We start from the raw sequence: 17,385 nt of genomic DNA, 5'->3' as shown, positions 1-17,385 counted from the left end.
AAAAATCCAACCTGCAGAGAAAATTTCTTATTAATCCCCACCCCCTACTGATGAATCCCCCCTGGAAAGTTATCCCCATAGACAATTAACCCAAGAAAATTCTCCCACATGTGTAATTGAGCATTCGTGGGGGAAGTATGACAAATAAAAGAATGAAGAAGATATTTTGGGATGTTCTACATATATACCAAAATATAAACAGAATATATGGTGTAGAATATTCAACGTAGATAACTTCAAAGACCACACTGCCTCTCCATAGCAGTTCAAAATAGGGATGAAACCTTTTAATCGACACTGAAACAAATATAAAATTTTTAACTGAATATTTCGGACACATACACAGTGTCTATCATTAGTTTTACTGCTGATGATGGACACTGTATATGTGTCCAAAATATTCAGTTAAAAATTTTATATGTGCTTCACTGTCGATTAAAAGGTTTCATCCCTATTTTGAACTGTTATATTTTAGAATAATCAACAATATTTATTTTTATATTTTATTTCTTTTTTTTTGGCGGGGAGAAGGGTGAGTTACCATAGATAAAAGGAAATTATTTCCTTTTTACCAAGCTAAAAGTAAAAGGAAACAATTTGAAAGACATGGAACTAGTGGCAGCTGTAGAAGGGTCGCCCTATGATGGAAGCACGCAGAGATACAAACTGGAACCAAGAAGCATAAGTAATGACTTCCCGTGGACCTGGTCTGAAACCAGAATCTACAGTGCTTGATACTAGTTCACCGCTTGCGATCAAGAAAGCGTTGAATAGCCGTACACGAGAAAGTATGTTCGTCTAAAGCACCTTTAGTGGCTGATTTTTCTGTATCATTATTATTAAACTAATGAAAAACATGAGTCAAACTCCAATTCAGAACGAAGAAGATTGTTTCCTTTAACCTTTATCTTCTCCTTCTTTGACAATTCAACCTCCAGTTCCTAAAAACAAGAAAAAATAATTGAAAGAAATAAAAATATACAAATAAATCCTATTGGATATGCTACAGCCTATATTCTACACATATTATTTAAATTTAGGTAGAGTATTCCACAAACCCTTCTTTTCTTCATTTTTTTTATTTGTCTAGCTTTCCCCTTGACGGCACGATTTTAAATGAAGGGGAAAGTTTTCCAGGGGAGGGGATTTTTCGGGCGGATCTTTCCATGGAGTGGGGAATTTCCCGGAGGGTAATTGACCAGACACCATAAATGACCAGGTCTGACAATTTAATCTCAAGCCCCCAAAAACACAAAAAAAAATAATTAAAAGAAATATAAATATAAAAATCAATCCTATATGGTATGCTTTACCACAAATTCTGTATATATTTTGGAATATAGGTGGAGTATTCCATAATAACCTTTTTTCTCCATTTTTAAAAAATAAAATAGTCTTCCTTTCGCTTTGGTTGCTCGCTCTTAGATGCGGGAAAAAGTTTTCCGGGGAGGGTCGTCCACACAGGGGGGAAATGCCCACGGAAGAATTATCTAGTCGGAAGAATTGTCCACGCAGGTCATCGTTTGAGGAGAATTGTCCATGGGAGACGGAATTTTTCAGGCGGAATTATCTACGGAGAGGGAACTTCCCGTGGAAAAATTAACCAGACACCGTAAAAGACAAGGTTAAAATAAGATACTTTTTTATAGTATTTTCTTTGTTCTTCAATGCCAGTCACAAACATGCAGGGTGAGTTGTCCCACCATCAGGTATGTTCCCCTCCCCATGAAATAACAGAAAATAAACCATTTCTTAGTTTACAAACCGTACACATATTGTACACGTTTTCCTTATTCTAACCCCCTCCCACCAAAACAATTTCCCACGCATATACCTATCCCTTAGCCTATTTTCTGGGTAAAGGCATGATGACCTCACGAGTCATTATCTGTTATGTTGAACTTAGATGTCGCTAGTTTTACAAGTGGCTCTGTTTTAATACAATGCTTTACAGTTAATTTAATATCGTAGGGGAAACAAAAATTCGTTTCCGACATGTTACCACATCCCTAAAAAACCTCAGTTCAGGCAAGGCAATCAACTGAAATCTCCGTTTTAATATGGGAATTTATTAATCCAGAATTAGTGGTTTGGCAAGGGTGTGGTGCTTAAAATGTAAACACTTAAATGTTTGAATTTGGAAGCTATGAATTTTCCCAGTTATTCTCTGACCTTCACCAAAGATCAAGCTTAATTTAAAGTTAGAGTAGAGACAACACACTTTATTTTAGTTTATGTAATTAGCACCACCAAGGTAACTGAAATGAATAAATTCTATGTCATGAAAGGAAACAGCAAATCCATATGAATAAAACTTGACCCGTTTAAAAAAAAATCCATTTTCTGCTTGAAATTTTTCGAGTGGGGAATTTAATTTCCCTCCTTAAAAAGCATTTAATAAACGTTACGGAGCACAACATAGGGTGGAAACAAATTTTTAAAGTGCTGCAAAAGTGAAAGTGACAAATGAAAGAAGGAGACGTGCATTTTCAAAGTTTTAACGAAAAATAACAAGGACCAAGGAAAGAGACGTGGCGCCAGTAAGGTTCACAGAAAGAAATGTAGCTAGAATATTTCGTCCGTATAATCAGCAAGACATCTTAGGCGCAAAGAAAGAAAAAAAAACAGAAACTGAAGCAGATTAGTGGTGGGGAGGGGGAACTAGTACTTTTTTCATTCTAATCATTTACTTTGTCAGCTATCAGACATCACCCTTCCTATCTATGCCTCAGTTAAACATCCAGTTACGACATATCTCCAACTGGTATCTAATCTCAGTCGACATTCTTTTACTAAATGCCTTCTTAGGTCCACAGCCATCTTATGGGGGCACCAGATCATGACAATGTAGGGGGAGCCTTTTTCAATTTTGACAATGTGGGGGAAGCCTTTTTCAATATTTTCCAAAGTCTGTAGAGCAATCAGCCCCCCCTCCCAGTTCAAGATCCTGCCATTTCTTTTTGGTAACTGAAGAATCAGCTCTCAATATTCGACTGAGATGATTCCAAAAATTCTTGATACCTGTTACGGCTTCAGTATCCGTATTTTGGAACTATCAAATCGTAAAAGATGTTTAGTCAGCATGGGGTTAAGCTTCAGAATGGCCTCCTTGGTTTCTTCGGATCTCATCTTTCTAAGCCAAGTCGCTCCGCCCTGTGAAAGCTACTTTCCAGAAGACTGAATCTTCCAAGAAGATTTCCAGAAGATACCTTATTCAAACCAGGGGTATATCACTTATTCTAGTCCCCAATTTTCCACGGGTTCGTGAATCATCTGTGTACCAGATGGTTGCCTGCTTTGTCATTTCTTCCTCCTTCACTTCATTTCCATTCTTTATGACAATCTGGAATTGCCTTACAAGTTTTACCAATTGGACAATATTACCTATGGGCGTCTGGAGCTCTACTCACTTCCAGCATTGCTACTCCAGCAATGAGTCGCATGTTTACACCCAGCTTTCGATTTTTTCGTTTTGTATCTGCCGTCTTAAAGTCCAACGATCAGCCATCTGCAGCCTAATAACACTTTTTATTGCTTCTGAAGTCCTATATTATACTTAGATCCCGGGATACCTTGGCAGCTCCGTGATTCACTGAAGTGATCATAAGACAGGCTAGCCTTTGTCACCTTTTTGCCTTTATTAAAGCTTCACATGGCTCACACCTTGGGTTGAATTAATGCAGACCACTACGTTATTTGCAAGAATTGTTCGAATTAGAGCCTCGTATAAATACATAACCTTGTCGACACAAGTCCCAGCATTTCCGCACTTTCTCAATACAATGAGCTTTCCACCTCAAACGATGGTTGAAAATGATTCTCAGTTATTTTATCCTTTTTTAGTGATATCAGGAGAGCATATAATTTTAGAAGAAGAAGAACTTTACACTTTCTTTTATTTGTAAATACTACCACTTCACTCTTTGAGCAAATTGCAGTTTATGTTTTTGTGACCACACCTGAATTTTATCCAACATATGTTATCCTAGCTCAGTCAGAATATTAAGACCATTAGGAGATATATAAACAAGAAGATGAAAACCAAGAATTAAAATCAGGATAAAAATATAAATAAAACAAAATAAACATACCGGTCTAATTCAAAAAGCACCAAAATAAAGCAAAACTAAATCCACAAATTGTTAAATCCGGAACATAATGAAATTCAAACGAAAGTAACAAAAATATAAGTGCGACTTATTAATTTGACTTCTACTCATTTGTCTGTTATTTCTACTTGTATTACCAGAGGATGTTGCGTAACCGAGTTACTTACTTTAACAATGGATCCATATTTAAAAGTTATATTGTGCATACAAATACGGTAAGGAATAAGATATTTACATATGATCATCGTTAACACGTGTAGAACTCTCAAGCTTTTTTCTTAAGAATACACTGATTAGGAACTTGTTTACTATATATACAAATATACTAACAAAAATAAAGCAAAATTCACAATACAAATTGAGTAAATCTAGTCAAATCTTAAAGAAAACTAAAAATCAGAATGTATATGTATATGCATATATATATATATATATATATATATATATATATATATATATATATATATATATATATATATATATATATATATATATATATATATATATATATATATATATATATATTGGCACACTGAGATTTACAAGACATGAAACAACAAGCAACGAATCTCAAATAAAAATAATGGACAAAGAAATCTGCGATTAGAAGTAACAGGGATGATCATATCGAGTCGTAAACGAAATCTGAGGCTAGAAGCAAAGGAACAGTAAGAGTTACTACGAATCCCAGGAGAAAACAAATCCTAGAAATTGGATGGTTCTTTGATGCACTAACAAGAAGGCGGAATTGAATTCACGCCAGGATTTCTTAATATAATTGAAATTTCTGATTTGACACCTCATGACTTAAAAATAAAGAATAACGCAATAATTACGCTAAGCGTAATTAGATAATTAAATGTATACGAACTTGCCGCATGCCGAGGCCTGGGCTCCCGTGTTCTTTTGAATGTTGTCCTTAACTGAATCACCTGGGAATGTCCAGTAGCCGCGTTACTTTTTTTCAAAATTATATTAAAACATATAGATATGGTAGGGAATATGAGATTCAAATATGAATACTGTTACCATAAATAAAATAGGCTTCTTAGGATCTGTACCCAAGATTACGTTGATGAAACTTGTTTACTTAAAAGACCTACCGTGTTGTTTCAGAATGGTTACCTTATCGAGTTGTTCAATGACATAAGAGATAAAGTAAAGACAAGGGAAATGCCGAACCTCATGAAATAGAATTCAAACAGAAAAAAATATGATGCCCTTTACCCGATACATCAGTTCTGAGAGCCAAACTGAGAAGGTCTTTGTCAAAACACTTCAAATCTTTAAAGCTTTATCAACTCTTCTGAATTCTGGGAAAAATGGAAACCATTAATACTTAGAGAAGGGTGTTATCCCACACCTCTTCGGCAAATTTTACATTGGGTGGAATCATCGGTAATTCCAGGAGGGGCTAATAGAACACAGAAATTCCATTGATAATGTTCTTAGATAAATAAATGTCTCGAAATATCCGATTTAGTGTTAGCTGAACATTTAAAAATTGACTGAGATGAACAATAGGAAGAAAAGTTTTCACTAGTGAACAAAATAGGAAAATTGCTTCACAAATTAGAGAGATTAGAAAGAACAGAGAAAATTGAATTTCACATCTAGTGGGATGTGGGTAGCTGTTTAGGACATATGCATATTCATTTTAACAGTTTAAGTGCATAGAAGAAACCCTATTTTTAATATTGATTCCCTAATCACAAAAACTAAAAATATTGCGAAACTATTATGCATGGTTTTTTTCTACCTGATCATATACTACAAAATTTTGTCCAAGTTATAACAGTTGGGCTGTTTGCATTAGGCTGTTGAGGGCTGAATGCATCGGGTTATCTGACGGCTGTTTACCTGCTCCCATATCCCAAAAGTTTCTCCATATCATAATAGTTGGGCTGTGTGTTGTTTGCATTGGGTTGTTGAGGGCTAAATGCATTGGGCTGTTTGGGGGCTGTTCACCTGCTCATATACTACAAAAGTTTTTCTATATTATCTTGTACCAATTTATGAAACAGACTTATGGGTTCAATCCCATAACGTACATCTGCATTGGCTGACCATCCCAACCATATTTTTTGTTCAGCTTAATGAGCAAACAGCTATTTCCAACGCTATCTCCATTTTGAGCCAATTTATGATATTAAAAAAAAAAAACAATCGTTAAAGCAGTTACCTTAGCATCACAAAAATCTCTTTTGGATCAAGGAAGAACAGATAAGCCAAAAGCTGTTGTATAACCGAATAACAGGATTATTTCTCAACATTTGATTTTCAGTTAACTTTTGAAGCCAACAAGTAAAAAACACTTTGTCCATTTTCCTATATTTTTCCTATATTTGTTTTTCCTATAATTGGGCTAATTTCTGATTATACAATAGCAAATCTATTACGTAATTGTTTTGTTTTCTTTGTAATTTTTACCTTGACTTTAATTTCCCGTTTTAATTTTTGGTTTTCATCTTTTTCATCTATTTTAATTCCCTTTGAAGCCCTAATTTCCTTTTAATTTCTCGTTGCTTTGATTTCTATTTCTCCCAGTCTGATGCACTGAGTTATCCTGATTATTAAAGTGAAATGTCGTCGGAAATTTTTTCTCCTATGAATTCCGCAGGTATTGGACCTGTTTTCTTAGTTCATGTCATCATTTCTCTTTGAAAGATTTCCAGGGCTGTTCAGTTAGTCTTTTGATCCTGTACACGCTCCTTTTCAACTTAAAGAAACGTTTCTTATGAAAAAGATGATTAGTAGTAACTGTAACATTAGCTCTGGTGGATATTCTGTAAAGAAAAAAAAAGAAACAAAAAGAATCAGAAGACCATACAGGAGGCAGGTGTGCATTAAAAAAGAAAAGAGTATTAGTCAAGTTGCTATCACTTCAGTATGTTCATGTGTTAGACTTTTATCTTCTTTAATTGGTTTCCTACCTGAAATAGCTCTTTAAGGCCGAGTGATCATTCCTAATGTCTTCTAGTTCAACCGTTGATTCATAGAGATCAGAAGACAATCCCAAAGCAGCTTCATGGAGACGAAGCATATGGACTACACCTTTATGATTCAGCCTTGCTGCAACATCAAGCGCCCTTAGTCCGAAAAAATTCTGCAACAAATAGAACAAGATTAATATAAACTCAAGAAAAACAATGTACCAAATATACATAGTAAAGCATTGTATACTAAAACATGCAAAAAGATATGAAGTATATTTTACAGATACGAGCACAGGAGTCTTTTTGGCAGGAGGAAACAGTGAGCAAGTCAAAACGCTAAACAAAAGTATAACAGTTCAAAATAGGGATGAAACCTTTTAATCGACAGTGAACAGATATAAAAATTTTTAACTGGATATTTCGAACAGATATACAGTGTTCATCATCACTTTTACTGCTGATGATGAACAGTGTATATGTGTTCGAAATATCCAGTTAAAAAAATTTATATCTGTTCACTGTCGATTAAAAGGTTTCATCCCTATTTTGAACTATTATACTTTCGTTATTGAAAGGCAGTGTGGTCTTCGAAGTTCTCAACGCTAAACAAGAAGCTAATTTCATGAAAGTTACATCAGTTTATGGAACAAATGGAAAGCTAAAGAAGCATCGAGGGACATGCTGATTGGTCCTCGACGTATCTGCCCGATATAGTATTGCATGTCCAAAATTAATAAAAATTATGTGTACATATCCAATATAACAAAAACTACACCTGGCTCTATTGTATATATTTTCGATAGTCTTTTTTTTGTTCCTTTGATTATTGTTATTATTTATTTTTTTTGTTTTTTTTTTTTTTTAATTTCACGATTAGAGATTAGTCATAATTTGGTTGTTTTATTTCTTTTTTTTTGCTTGTTTTGTTCGTTTGTTAAGCGTTTGTTATATATTTGGTGGCCCAGTATCAAGGGCTTTCATGTCTTTGTTTGGGAAGGCACTTGGATTGATGTTATGTGACTTTATAATTAAACGAATTGAACTTATAATAGGTTTCTTTAGTATAAAGCAAGAGTGCACACAGGGACTTTTAATTTTTAGCTCCCTAGACAGTCCTTTAAACGAAAATTTTTGTGTTACTATTGCAACTATTACTTTTAGCTATGTTTTTTATAAATAGTAGCTCAAGTTACTACTATAAAAATCGTCAAGAGTTCAACAACTCTTGACCATTGTTACATCATTGCAATAGGAAGATTTAGTACAATAACTGGAGTCATTTTTTTTCTACTATAGTACTTTTGAGAACCTATTTTTACTTTTAAGGTACTGGTAAAAATACGTTGTTGGAGCGTTTGAACACTGTCATCTTCTTGGTTAAGGGGTTAGAAACTTCAGCAAATTAGTTCACCTGATATTTGATCAAAAGAGTTAGGAAAACAAAATTTAGAGGTAGGTGAGGGAGTTATGACAAACAAAGAAAAATGTAAAATATATAAATAACACAACTAAATAGCCGAGAAAACAAGGGTAATATCAGCAAGTAGACAGAAAAGATGCGAAAAGGACAAAATCAGATATTTTGGCAAGGACCTCCACCAAGCCATCTTCAGTGCAAAAAAAAAAAAAAAAAAGAAGAAGAAGGAAAGGGATGAAAAAAGAAGAAAAGTAAGTTTTTCTTTACAAAGTATATTTAATATTTTTTTCTTGTTTGTCATAAGTCATGTAAAGACAGTGTGTTTTTCGAATGTATTTAAATGAGGGAGTTATAATTAAGAATTGGTTGTTAGACGACAGTCGTCTTCATATATGAGGGGTTATGTACTTTTACTGACAACGTTAAAAGCTTTTAATTGTTTTAAAAAGTAGAATTGTGGCAAAGAGTCAAACTTTAGCGTAAAGAGCGAGGGATTGCGGAGGGGACAACCCATTTCATATACGGAGTAATTTCTGTTCGTTTTAAGTTTTAATGTTGCTCCTTACTTTCAGCTAAAAAAATCAGTTTTTTTTTTATTTAATTTCTGAACGTTTTTGAATTAATGCATGTTTGGTTTTGGCTCTCCGCACATAAATTATTAAAATGAAATTTGTATATTAATTGTTTTTTTGGCTAAATGGCTTTCTCTTAGTTTTGATCAGACGATTTTGAGAAATAAGGGGTGAAGAAGGAGGCCTAGTTGCCCTCCAATTTTTTTGTTACTTAAAAAGGCAACTAGAACTTTTAATTTTTAACGAACGTTTTTATTAGTAAAAAATATACATAGCTTAAGAATTAACTTACGTAACAAACTTTCATAACCTTATATTTTTATTATGTATACGAAGGGGTTTGTTCCCTCGTTAATACCTCGCTCTTTACACTAAATCGTAAGTTTTGTCCCTATTCTTTAAGAACGACCCCTGAATCAGAAAGGCCGTAGAATAAATAGTCGAAATTACTAAAAATACTTTAGCATAAAGAGCAAGGTATTTATCTCCTCCTAAATACCTCGCTCTTTATGCTAAAGTATTTTTAGAACCCCTCATTTGCGGAATAATCTCTGTTCGTTTTAAGTTTCAATGCTACTTCTTCCTTTCATTTGAAAAACCGTTTTCATGTTTATTTTTCATTGTTTTTTTATAGTAATGCTAGAGAATCCTGCGCCCTTTTCATTGAATTTTTCTTCCCCCATGACAGATTCCTCCAAGGAAAGATCCTCCAACATAGCCCCTTCTCCTCAGCCCCACCCCCAAACAAAATAAAATCCCCCTGAAAACGTCTGTACACTTCCCAATAACCATTACTATATGTAAACACTGGTCAAAGTTTGTAACTTGCAGCCCCTCCCCCAGGGATTGTGGGGGAGTAAGTCATAGACGTCCCCAAAGACGTAGTTATTATGGTTTTCCACTATTCTGAACAAAATGGCTATCTCAAAATTTTAATCCGTTGACTTTGGGAAAAAATGAGCGTTGGAGGGGGCCTAGATGCCCTCCAATTTTTTTGGTCACTTAAAAAGGGCACTAGAACTTTTCATTTCCGTTAGAATGAGCCCTCTTGTGAAATTCTAGGACCACTTGGTCGATACGATGACCCCTGGAAAAAAACAAAAAAAACAAATAAACACGCACCCGTGATTTGTCTTCTGGCAAAAAATACAAAATCCCACATTTTTGTAGATAGGAGCTTGAAACTTCTACAGTAGGGTTCTCTGATACGCTGAATGTGATGGTGCCATTTTCGTAAAGATCCTACGACTTTTAGGGGATGTTTCCGCCTATTTTCCTAAATAAGGCAAATTTTCTCAGGCTCGTAACTTTTGATGGGTAAGACTAAACTTGATGAAACTTATATATTTAAAATCAGCATTAAAATGCGATTCTTTTGATGTAGCTATTGATATCAAACTTCAATTTTTTAGAGTTTTGGTTACTATTGAGACGGGTCGCTCCTTACTACAGTTCGTTACCACGAACTGTTTGATAGTAAAGAGTATCTGCATCAATATGATACTGAAATGTTAGGGATAGATACGTAGTACTAATTAGGGTGTATAAGATGATAATTTATTTTCCAACCCGTAACGGTGCCAAAGATTAGAAGGATAAGGCTCAAAGGACTGCAAAGTTAATATAATATTTTAAAATCCTTCCCTAGGATTCCAGACAAAAAATTTGCTCCTGCAACACTTTTGTTGGCGAAGCTGACAAAGGGCTTCTGCAGCACTTCACGTTGCCTATGCAACTTAAATCTATTTATTATTACAATTCCCTTCTTAAATGTACATCCCTGCTCCAGCATCTCTTATATTATTCTGATCTATTTGTTATTTTTGTTCATGATCATTTGCTTGAAAGTTTAGTACTTTCAAAGGCATTTGTTTACTTTATGTGTGGAAACAACTTTGAAACGATTATGTTAAAACTGTTACTGAAATATTGTATGAATCTATTTTCTTGATTACTAATCAATTCTTTCTACGTCCCCAATATGAGTATAATTCATTAAAGACAATATTATAATCCTTACGCAAAAGTCGTTTTTTTTTCACATAGCTTTTCCGCAATAACACATCTCCATAACCGGCTTAATGATTTTTAAAATGAAATCATTTCTAGACGACGTAGTTATCCAACGGCTAGCGTTTTAAAAAGACGATTTATCTCTCTACTTAATTGCTACTATAAAAGACAGTTAAACTATGATGTAAGCATCAAAACTTGCGAGATTTCACACTTAGTAATCAGCACGTAACCCACATTGAAAAATAAGATTCAGCAAATACAACTGGATTCTCAATAAATACGAAATAACAACTTACTTTAATTGAAATGTTTGCCCCCCGCTGAAGCAGCAAAGCAACAGAGGCTATGAACCCCTTCCTTGCCGCAACATGAAGCGGCGTGTTTCCGTGTCGATCCTTAATATTCACATCCAATGAACATGACTCGAAGAGCCACTGCAAAACATCCATCTAGAAATAAAGAATATGTCTTATCAATCTACGATTATTGAAGGCTCCAAAAAGTTTATGTTAATTTTTTTTTTCCTTTAAGTGCCGAATATACAAATAATATTGGAAATATAACAAATTAAAGGGCAAATTGTAAAAATCTCTATATTTAAGGGGTTAGGGCATGGGCCTTAAGGCTCCCCCTTGCACACGGCCTATGTCCCAAGTAACTCCAATGACTCCAATATCCCAAAATGGACTCAGCTGCCTATTATTTCAGTTGTGTTCACGTATCACAGTATTTTGCGTCTTGTAGCTTTTTGAATCAGTTAGATCAAGTTCAAGTCACAACTACAGTTTTAGCTAACGTCTAAAGCTAGTCTAGCCAGACTCATGGCCCGATTGATTTGAACTTAGTCAAGATTGGCAAATGATAATATTCTTAAGAAAATTATGATATGAGCTGGTTTCTGACAAAACTAAACCTGACCACACTCACTCAGAGCAGCAGATCTAAGTTGCGGCCTCCTCCCTCGTCTTGGGTGCAGCGTTAATTCATATGTATTGAAGTCGTGTAAGAAAAAAGTTTGTGAAATATTTTCGTTAGGCAACTCTAGGTTATTTTTTTTTTTTTAAGGACCCAATCTCGGTATTTGAATTACGTTAATATAATTGGGTCTCAAAGGCAGACTTCAGGTTAGGTTGGCACTCAAGAGAGACGCACAAAATTAGACCGGGACGACATTATTAAACCATACCTTCTGTGCTAAGGACCAGGAAAGCGTTGCAGCAGCTGTGACTCAAGAATTGCTGTTGCTGAGCAACATTTGCGACTATATCTGTCGTATAAAAACTTCGACATTGCCTTTCATGTTTTCAACGGTATTATAGAGCCCCAGAGATAAGTTCTAAATGCACAAAGGAACGATAAGCAATGAAGACAGCTTTTTACAGATCTCAGCACCAATAATAAATCTTCGGCATTGATTAACGATGCGATGTTCCTGAAGTACAACTTACGGTCACGGATCATTCCTTGAAGCAATTGGTTTACGATTGCGAGGACAAATTTTAACAGTAAATAATGTAAGACCGACGTCTCATGGCACTATCTTTGAGGAGCAAATGTTTTATGAGCTATCAAGTCAGATTCAAAGACCCTAAAGATACTATTAAAACCCTGGCTGCTAATTTCTGCCAAATTCAGGAAAAACCAGAATTAGTGCATGAAAAAAAATGTGGTGTGTCTCTCATAAGGATCGAGTCGAGGATGAGCGCCCAAATTCACGACAGTAACTGTCGAAAAAGTTTGGCTCGATTCCGTTAGTCTGCATAGCGATTTGGGCGATGAAAAGAAATTTTGAGCACCCTTTCCCTCTCTCAACAACGGTCGTCTGAGATACCCACATTAGATCCGTACATCTATAAGCCTAGCTCTTACTTCTCACCGAGTTTGCTTGGGACCCTACGTCCTCTTTTTGCAGATACACTTATGACAAAAATTTAGGATAAATGGTTAATATTTAGGTACAATTTCTGGTAGATGTCCAGGTTACAGGAATTTTGGCCAACGTTTATCACAGATATTGCAGTTTATTGGTTTCTGACAGCATGGAAGTAGGACACACGCTCTAACTTCCTAGTATGTTCGATTGACACCCAACAACATGTTACGTTAGATATTGTACTGAAAAAACTTAAGGATCCCTTACCATCCCCTACATTGCTTGGATAGACAAAGAATTAGCAAATGGCATAACTAGGAAGCTTGCTGTTGATTATCACCAAGTTTCATTGGGATCCAGCATCGCGTTTGATGACAAATCTTGGTGACACGAATTTACGTACCGTACCCACTCTCCCAAAAGAGATCTAATAGGGCATGAGCCCCAAAGACTCAACTAGAACATCTACTCTTACTACCCATTATGCTTGATGATATACGATAACCCATTCTGGAAAATACTGAGATAACAAGATCTTTCCCCCCACAGAGGTCAGAATGGGTATGTACCCGAAGGCACAAGAAGGATAGTTACGTGATTTCCGAATAAGTTTGGTTGATATATGACGACTCCTTCTGTTAGACATCCTGGTCAAAAGAACTTTGCCCTCACCTCCTCCTCAAATATTTGAGCTAGTCCTTATCTTCAAAGGCATAATACAGTAGCCCTTATTTCCCACGAAGTTTGGCAAAGATCCAACTACCCTTTCTGGTAGATGACACAAGGATAGATTGTATACAGACACCAAGTTCCCTCTTACATTGTATATCTTGCGTATTGAAACTTCTCATCAAAGAGTTTTACTGATATCCGATAATTCATACTGGAAGATTTCACGATAAGAGTTTAGAGACTTCTTCAACCATTGTGTCAACATGGGGTAAGTGCCCAAAAAATAAAAACAAATCAGAATACTTTGCTTTTACTTCTTACCAAGTTTATTTGACATCATACAATACGTTTTGTTAAATGTCAAAATGGTAAGGGTTGAAAAAGGAGGCAAAAGGCCCCTTCCGCCATGTTTCGTCAAGTCCTAATAGCCTCTTTTGGTACAATTCTGATGCGAAGAAATCGAGGATCTTCCTCCTTCCCTCTCCCCCAAAAGTAGAAGCCGGCTAGATATCCCATCAAATTTGGCGAGGATCCAACAAACCCTGCTGTCAGATTCTCTGATAACAATGAGTTTAGAACCACCTCCTAACATCTCAAAAGCAAGTTGGATTGCGTCCTAACACCAAAAAATCATGAATGGCAAAGATTTGTCTTGATTCTTACTATGTTTGACTGAGATCCTATACAAATATTCTGGTAGATGTCTAGGTGACAAGATCTTCAAAAATTAACCCCTTCTTCTCCAACCTGAATCAAATCTAAGATGTATCTTTTTTCAGCCTGTTTCAGGTCCCAATCTTTATTTGTGTACAATATATTAAACAACGCCACAAAATAGAAATTTGCATTTTAAGATCCGCTTTTCTAAATAAGTTAAAGGAAATTTTGTAGCAGTAGCATTGATATGATTATATAGTAGCAGCAAATAGTAGGGTGGTTAAATTGTAGTGACAGTAGCACTATATTTAGGACCTCTGTGAACAAGAACAGTATCGTGCCTAAGTTAACTGGTTATAATCAAGGTGGTGGTAGAACTCATTCTCTTCTCTTGAAATATATCCCGCTCATGATTCAAATGTCTATAAATCATATTAATTCAAGTATTGATTGATTTTTTTTCTCTCTCTCAAAATCTGCACAGTAATGCTGAATTAGGGACTTGCAACGAAAGATGAATAGGCAGTAGTTTGAATAGAAGGACTGGAAATTTTTCGCATGACTAGGCTATTGTTGGATCAGTCACGGGTGTGATGAGATACCAACTATTACCAGGTGGTGATGCTTGAGACAAATTCGAAAATTTCGAAGATCACCACTCGAATTTTTATAAGAAACATAAACTAACTCTGCTACTGAGATTTTCTAATTACAACACTGGGTGGACATAGATGTTTGGGTGCTCATCTTCTTCTTTTGAATATATCGATTATTTTTGTCACGTGAAAAAGCAAAACTATTTCAGATTATGCAAATTAATGATTGAGCATGCCAGAATAGAAGTTCAACCCGGGATAACCGACATAGAGGAAAATTTGAAGAAGAAAAAGGCACCAAGCGCGAAGCTGCTTACAATAATCTGTATTTATTAGTGTTTGAAGATAGCATTATTACCCTGTAAACTATAGACAGTAAGGAAAAACATTCAAAAACTTAAAAGCCCGGCTTCAGAGTAGCTAGTGGGAAAACTATGAGCTTTAGCTATTGACAGACAAGTCAGTGATTACAGTATTTAGAAAAAAAAGTTTGTAAAATCTTCAGAGTAAAAAAAAACCAACAGAGTATTTGGGCAAATTAAGAGAATTATTGGTACTTGTTAATTAAACGAAACACACTCAAGAATTTAGTTTAGGTTAGATCTCAGAAAACCAGTTTCATAGCTACAAACACAAGTGATGGGTGATAGAATGCATTTGACTTGTATAATTTGGGTTACATATTTGCAAATTAGGGGGAGGGGTGTTGGTTAGGTTAGGGCCGCTCTCCAAACGCATGTGGTTATTACTTTTGGAATGTAAAGAAGTTAGTTCCACTGAGAGGAGGGGAAGTGGAATTTAATATAATAACAATAATGTGGATGATAATAAGGTTGATTTTAAGACGAAGAAACGTATTCTGGGACCGCCTTTCAGGAGTACTCCGTTATCTTTTTTATCATACACTATGGGAAAATATCAAAATAAAGAAGCGTCTTTTGTTCACGAGCAATGCAACGAAAGAACAGACATGGTGCGAGTTAAAAAAAAAAAAGTCCAACAATACGAGGGTGGTTTTTATGCTATGTGCATAAAAGTGATTGTCAAACCGGTGCTTACATGTTATAGCGACCACGCTAAAGAAGCGGAGTTATGTTAACCATAATGAAATATACCAAAATATGATGAATATATAATACTTTGGTAACAAAACTACAGAAATTACAACACAAAATTATGGAAAACAGGCCACCCAGAATGCATTATATTAAATACCTAACCTAGCCAACTCTATATATTAAATATTTAATTAAAATATACCTGCATAGATACCATTTATCTCGCTCAGGCTAAGATGATTGTCTCCGATTGGAAACAGAAAATCAGTTTTATTGCAGATCAAAAACAAAGTGTGGTCGCTATAACACGTGGTACCGTCAGATCAACAAGAGCTGTAAACCAGCAACAACGATTTGGCCCAGAGATATCACATATTGCTGCATTTTATGTTCATCTGCTTATGGTTTGAAGAAACTCCAGTTAACCCGCTACAGTTTGTCCAGGTTTGGACCAAAGTTATACTACCATTTTCAATCTAAATTCTAACTTCAGACCCATACGCAAGCTACTGCTACTGTTACTAACAACTCACAGCAACATCAAGTCACCTAAGGCCAGCACAACAACGCACGCTTCTCTTCGATATGTGGTCAGTCAAGCTGTACTTCATACTATCCCTAGAGCTGATTAACTCCGAGTGGACACAGAAAACCGGTTTCGTTACAAATGAAGAAAAAAGCGTGGTCGCTATAACACGTGAGTACCATCAAATCAACAAGAACTATATACCACCAACAACAATTTGGCCCAGCGATATTACATACTGCTGCATTTTGTGTTTATTTGCTAATGGTTTGACTAGATAACTTGCTAGACCTTGTCCAGGTTTGGACCAAACATATACTACCATTTTCCATCTAAAATCTAACTTCAGACCTGTAAGCAAGCTACTACTACTGTTGCTAACAGCTCACTGCGCACCAAGCCACCTAAGGCCAACACAGCTACGCACACTTCTCGTCGATGTGTGGTCAGTCAAGCTGTAGACTATTCTTACACAATTCCTCTGGAAAACATTTATTAAATACCTAAACCTTTCGAAGCTCCAAAGCAACATTTGACCACTATCGTTACTCTGGCTTTCCATATTCTGATCTTAGCTCGCAGACTTATCTTCCTGTCTTTTGATACCCTTTCAACAGTGAAAAAATTACCCGGCTCTTCGTTATTCTACTTTTTACCTATTTACTGAATCCACATCTTTACAAATAACACTACCCAGGTAAGTGAAGCCGTCTACTTTCACGATCGATTTCAGCACCTCATACTTAAAAGATGATTTCAATGGTTTGTAAAATCTGTCTATACAATTACCTATGTGGGTAACTCAAAGCCAATCACTAATATTCAGCTCTGAAGACAATCGTGTGACGATTTATAAAAGTTTCACGATGTCTGAAGTTAGGCGATTATTTCTCACTTAAGAATCAGCCGGTTTAATTAAAATGGTAGCGAATTCTATTCATAGTTTTGGCAAG

General features: G+C 35.5%; 1 protein-coding gene across 2 annotated transcripts in view; it reads right to left on the bottom strand.

The window, feature by feature from the left end:
* The window catches only part of LOC136031279 (uncharacterized), a 94,576-nt gene that overhangs the window by 22,371 nt on the left and 54,820 nt on the right, over window positions 1–17,385 (bottom strand). For both annotated transcript variants that reach the window (XM_065710721.1, XM_065710720.1), the window contains exons 5-6: window positions 11,347–11,499; window positions 7,043–7,215 (exon numbers count right to left, since the gene is read on the bottom strand). In XM_065710721.1, the coding sequence (XP_065566793.1) occupies window positions 7,043–7,215; window positions 11,347–11,499 (326 nt within the window). The remainder of the gene's footprint in view (window positions 1–7,042; window positions 7,216–11,346; window positions 11,500–17,385) is intronic.

This window comes from Artemia franciscana, chromosome 9 (assembly GCF_032884065.1).
Source record: "Artemia franciscana chromosome 9, ASM3288406v1, whole genome shotgun sequence".
NCBI classification, from domain to species: domain Eukaryota; kingdom Metazoa; phylum Arthropoda; class Branchiopoda; order Anostraca; family Artemiidae; genus Artemia; species Artemia franciscana.
The sequence above is the reverse complement of the archived record's forward strand: the minus strand, read 5'-3'. Positions and strand labels throughout refer to the sequence as shown.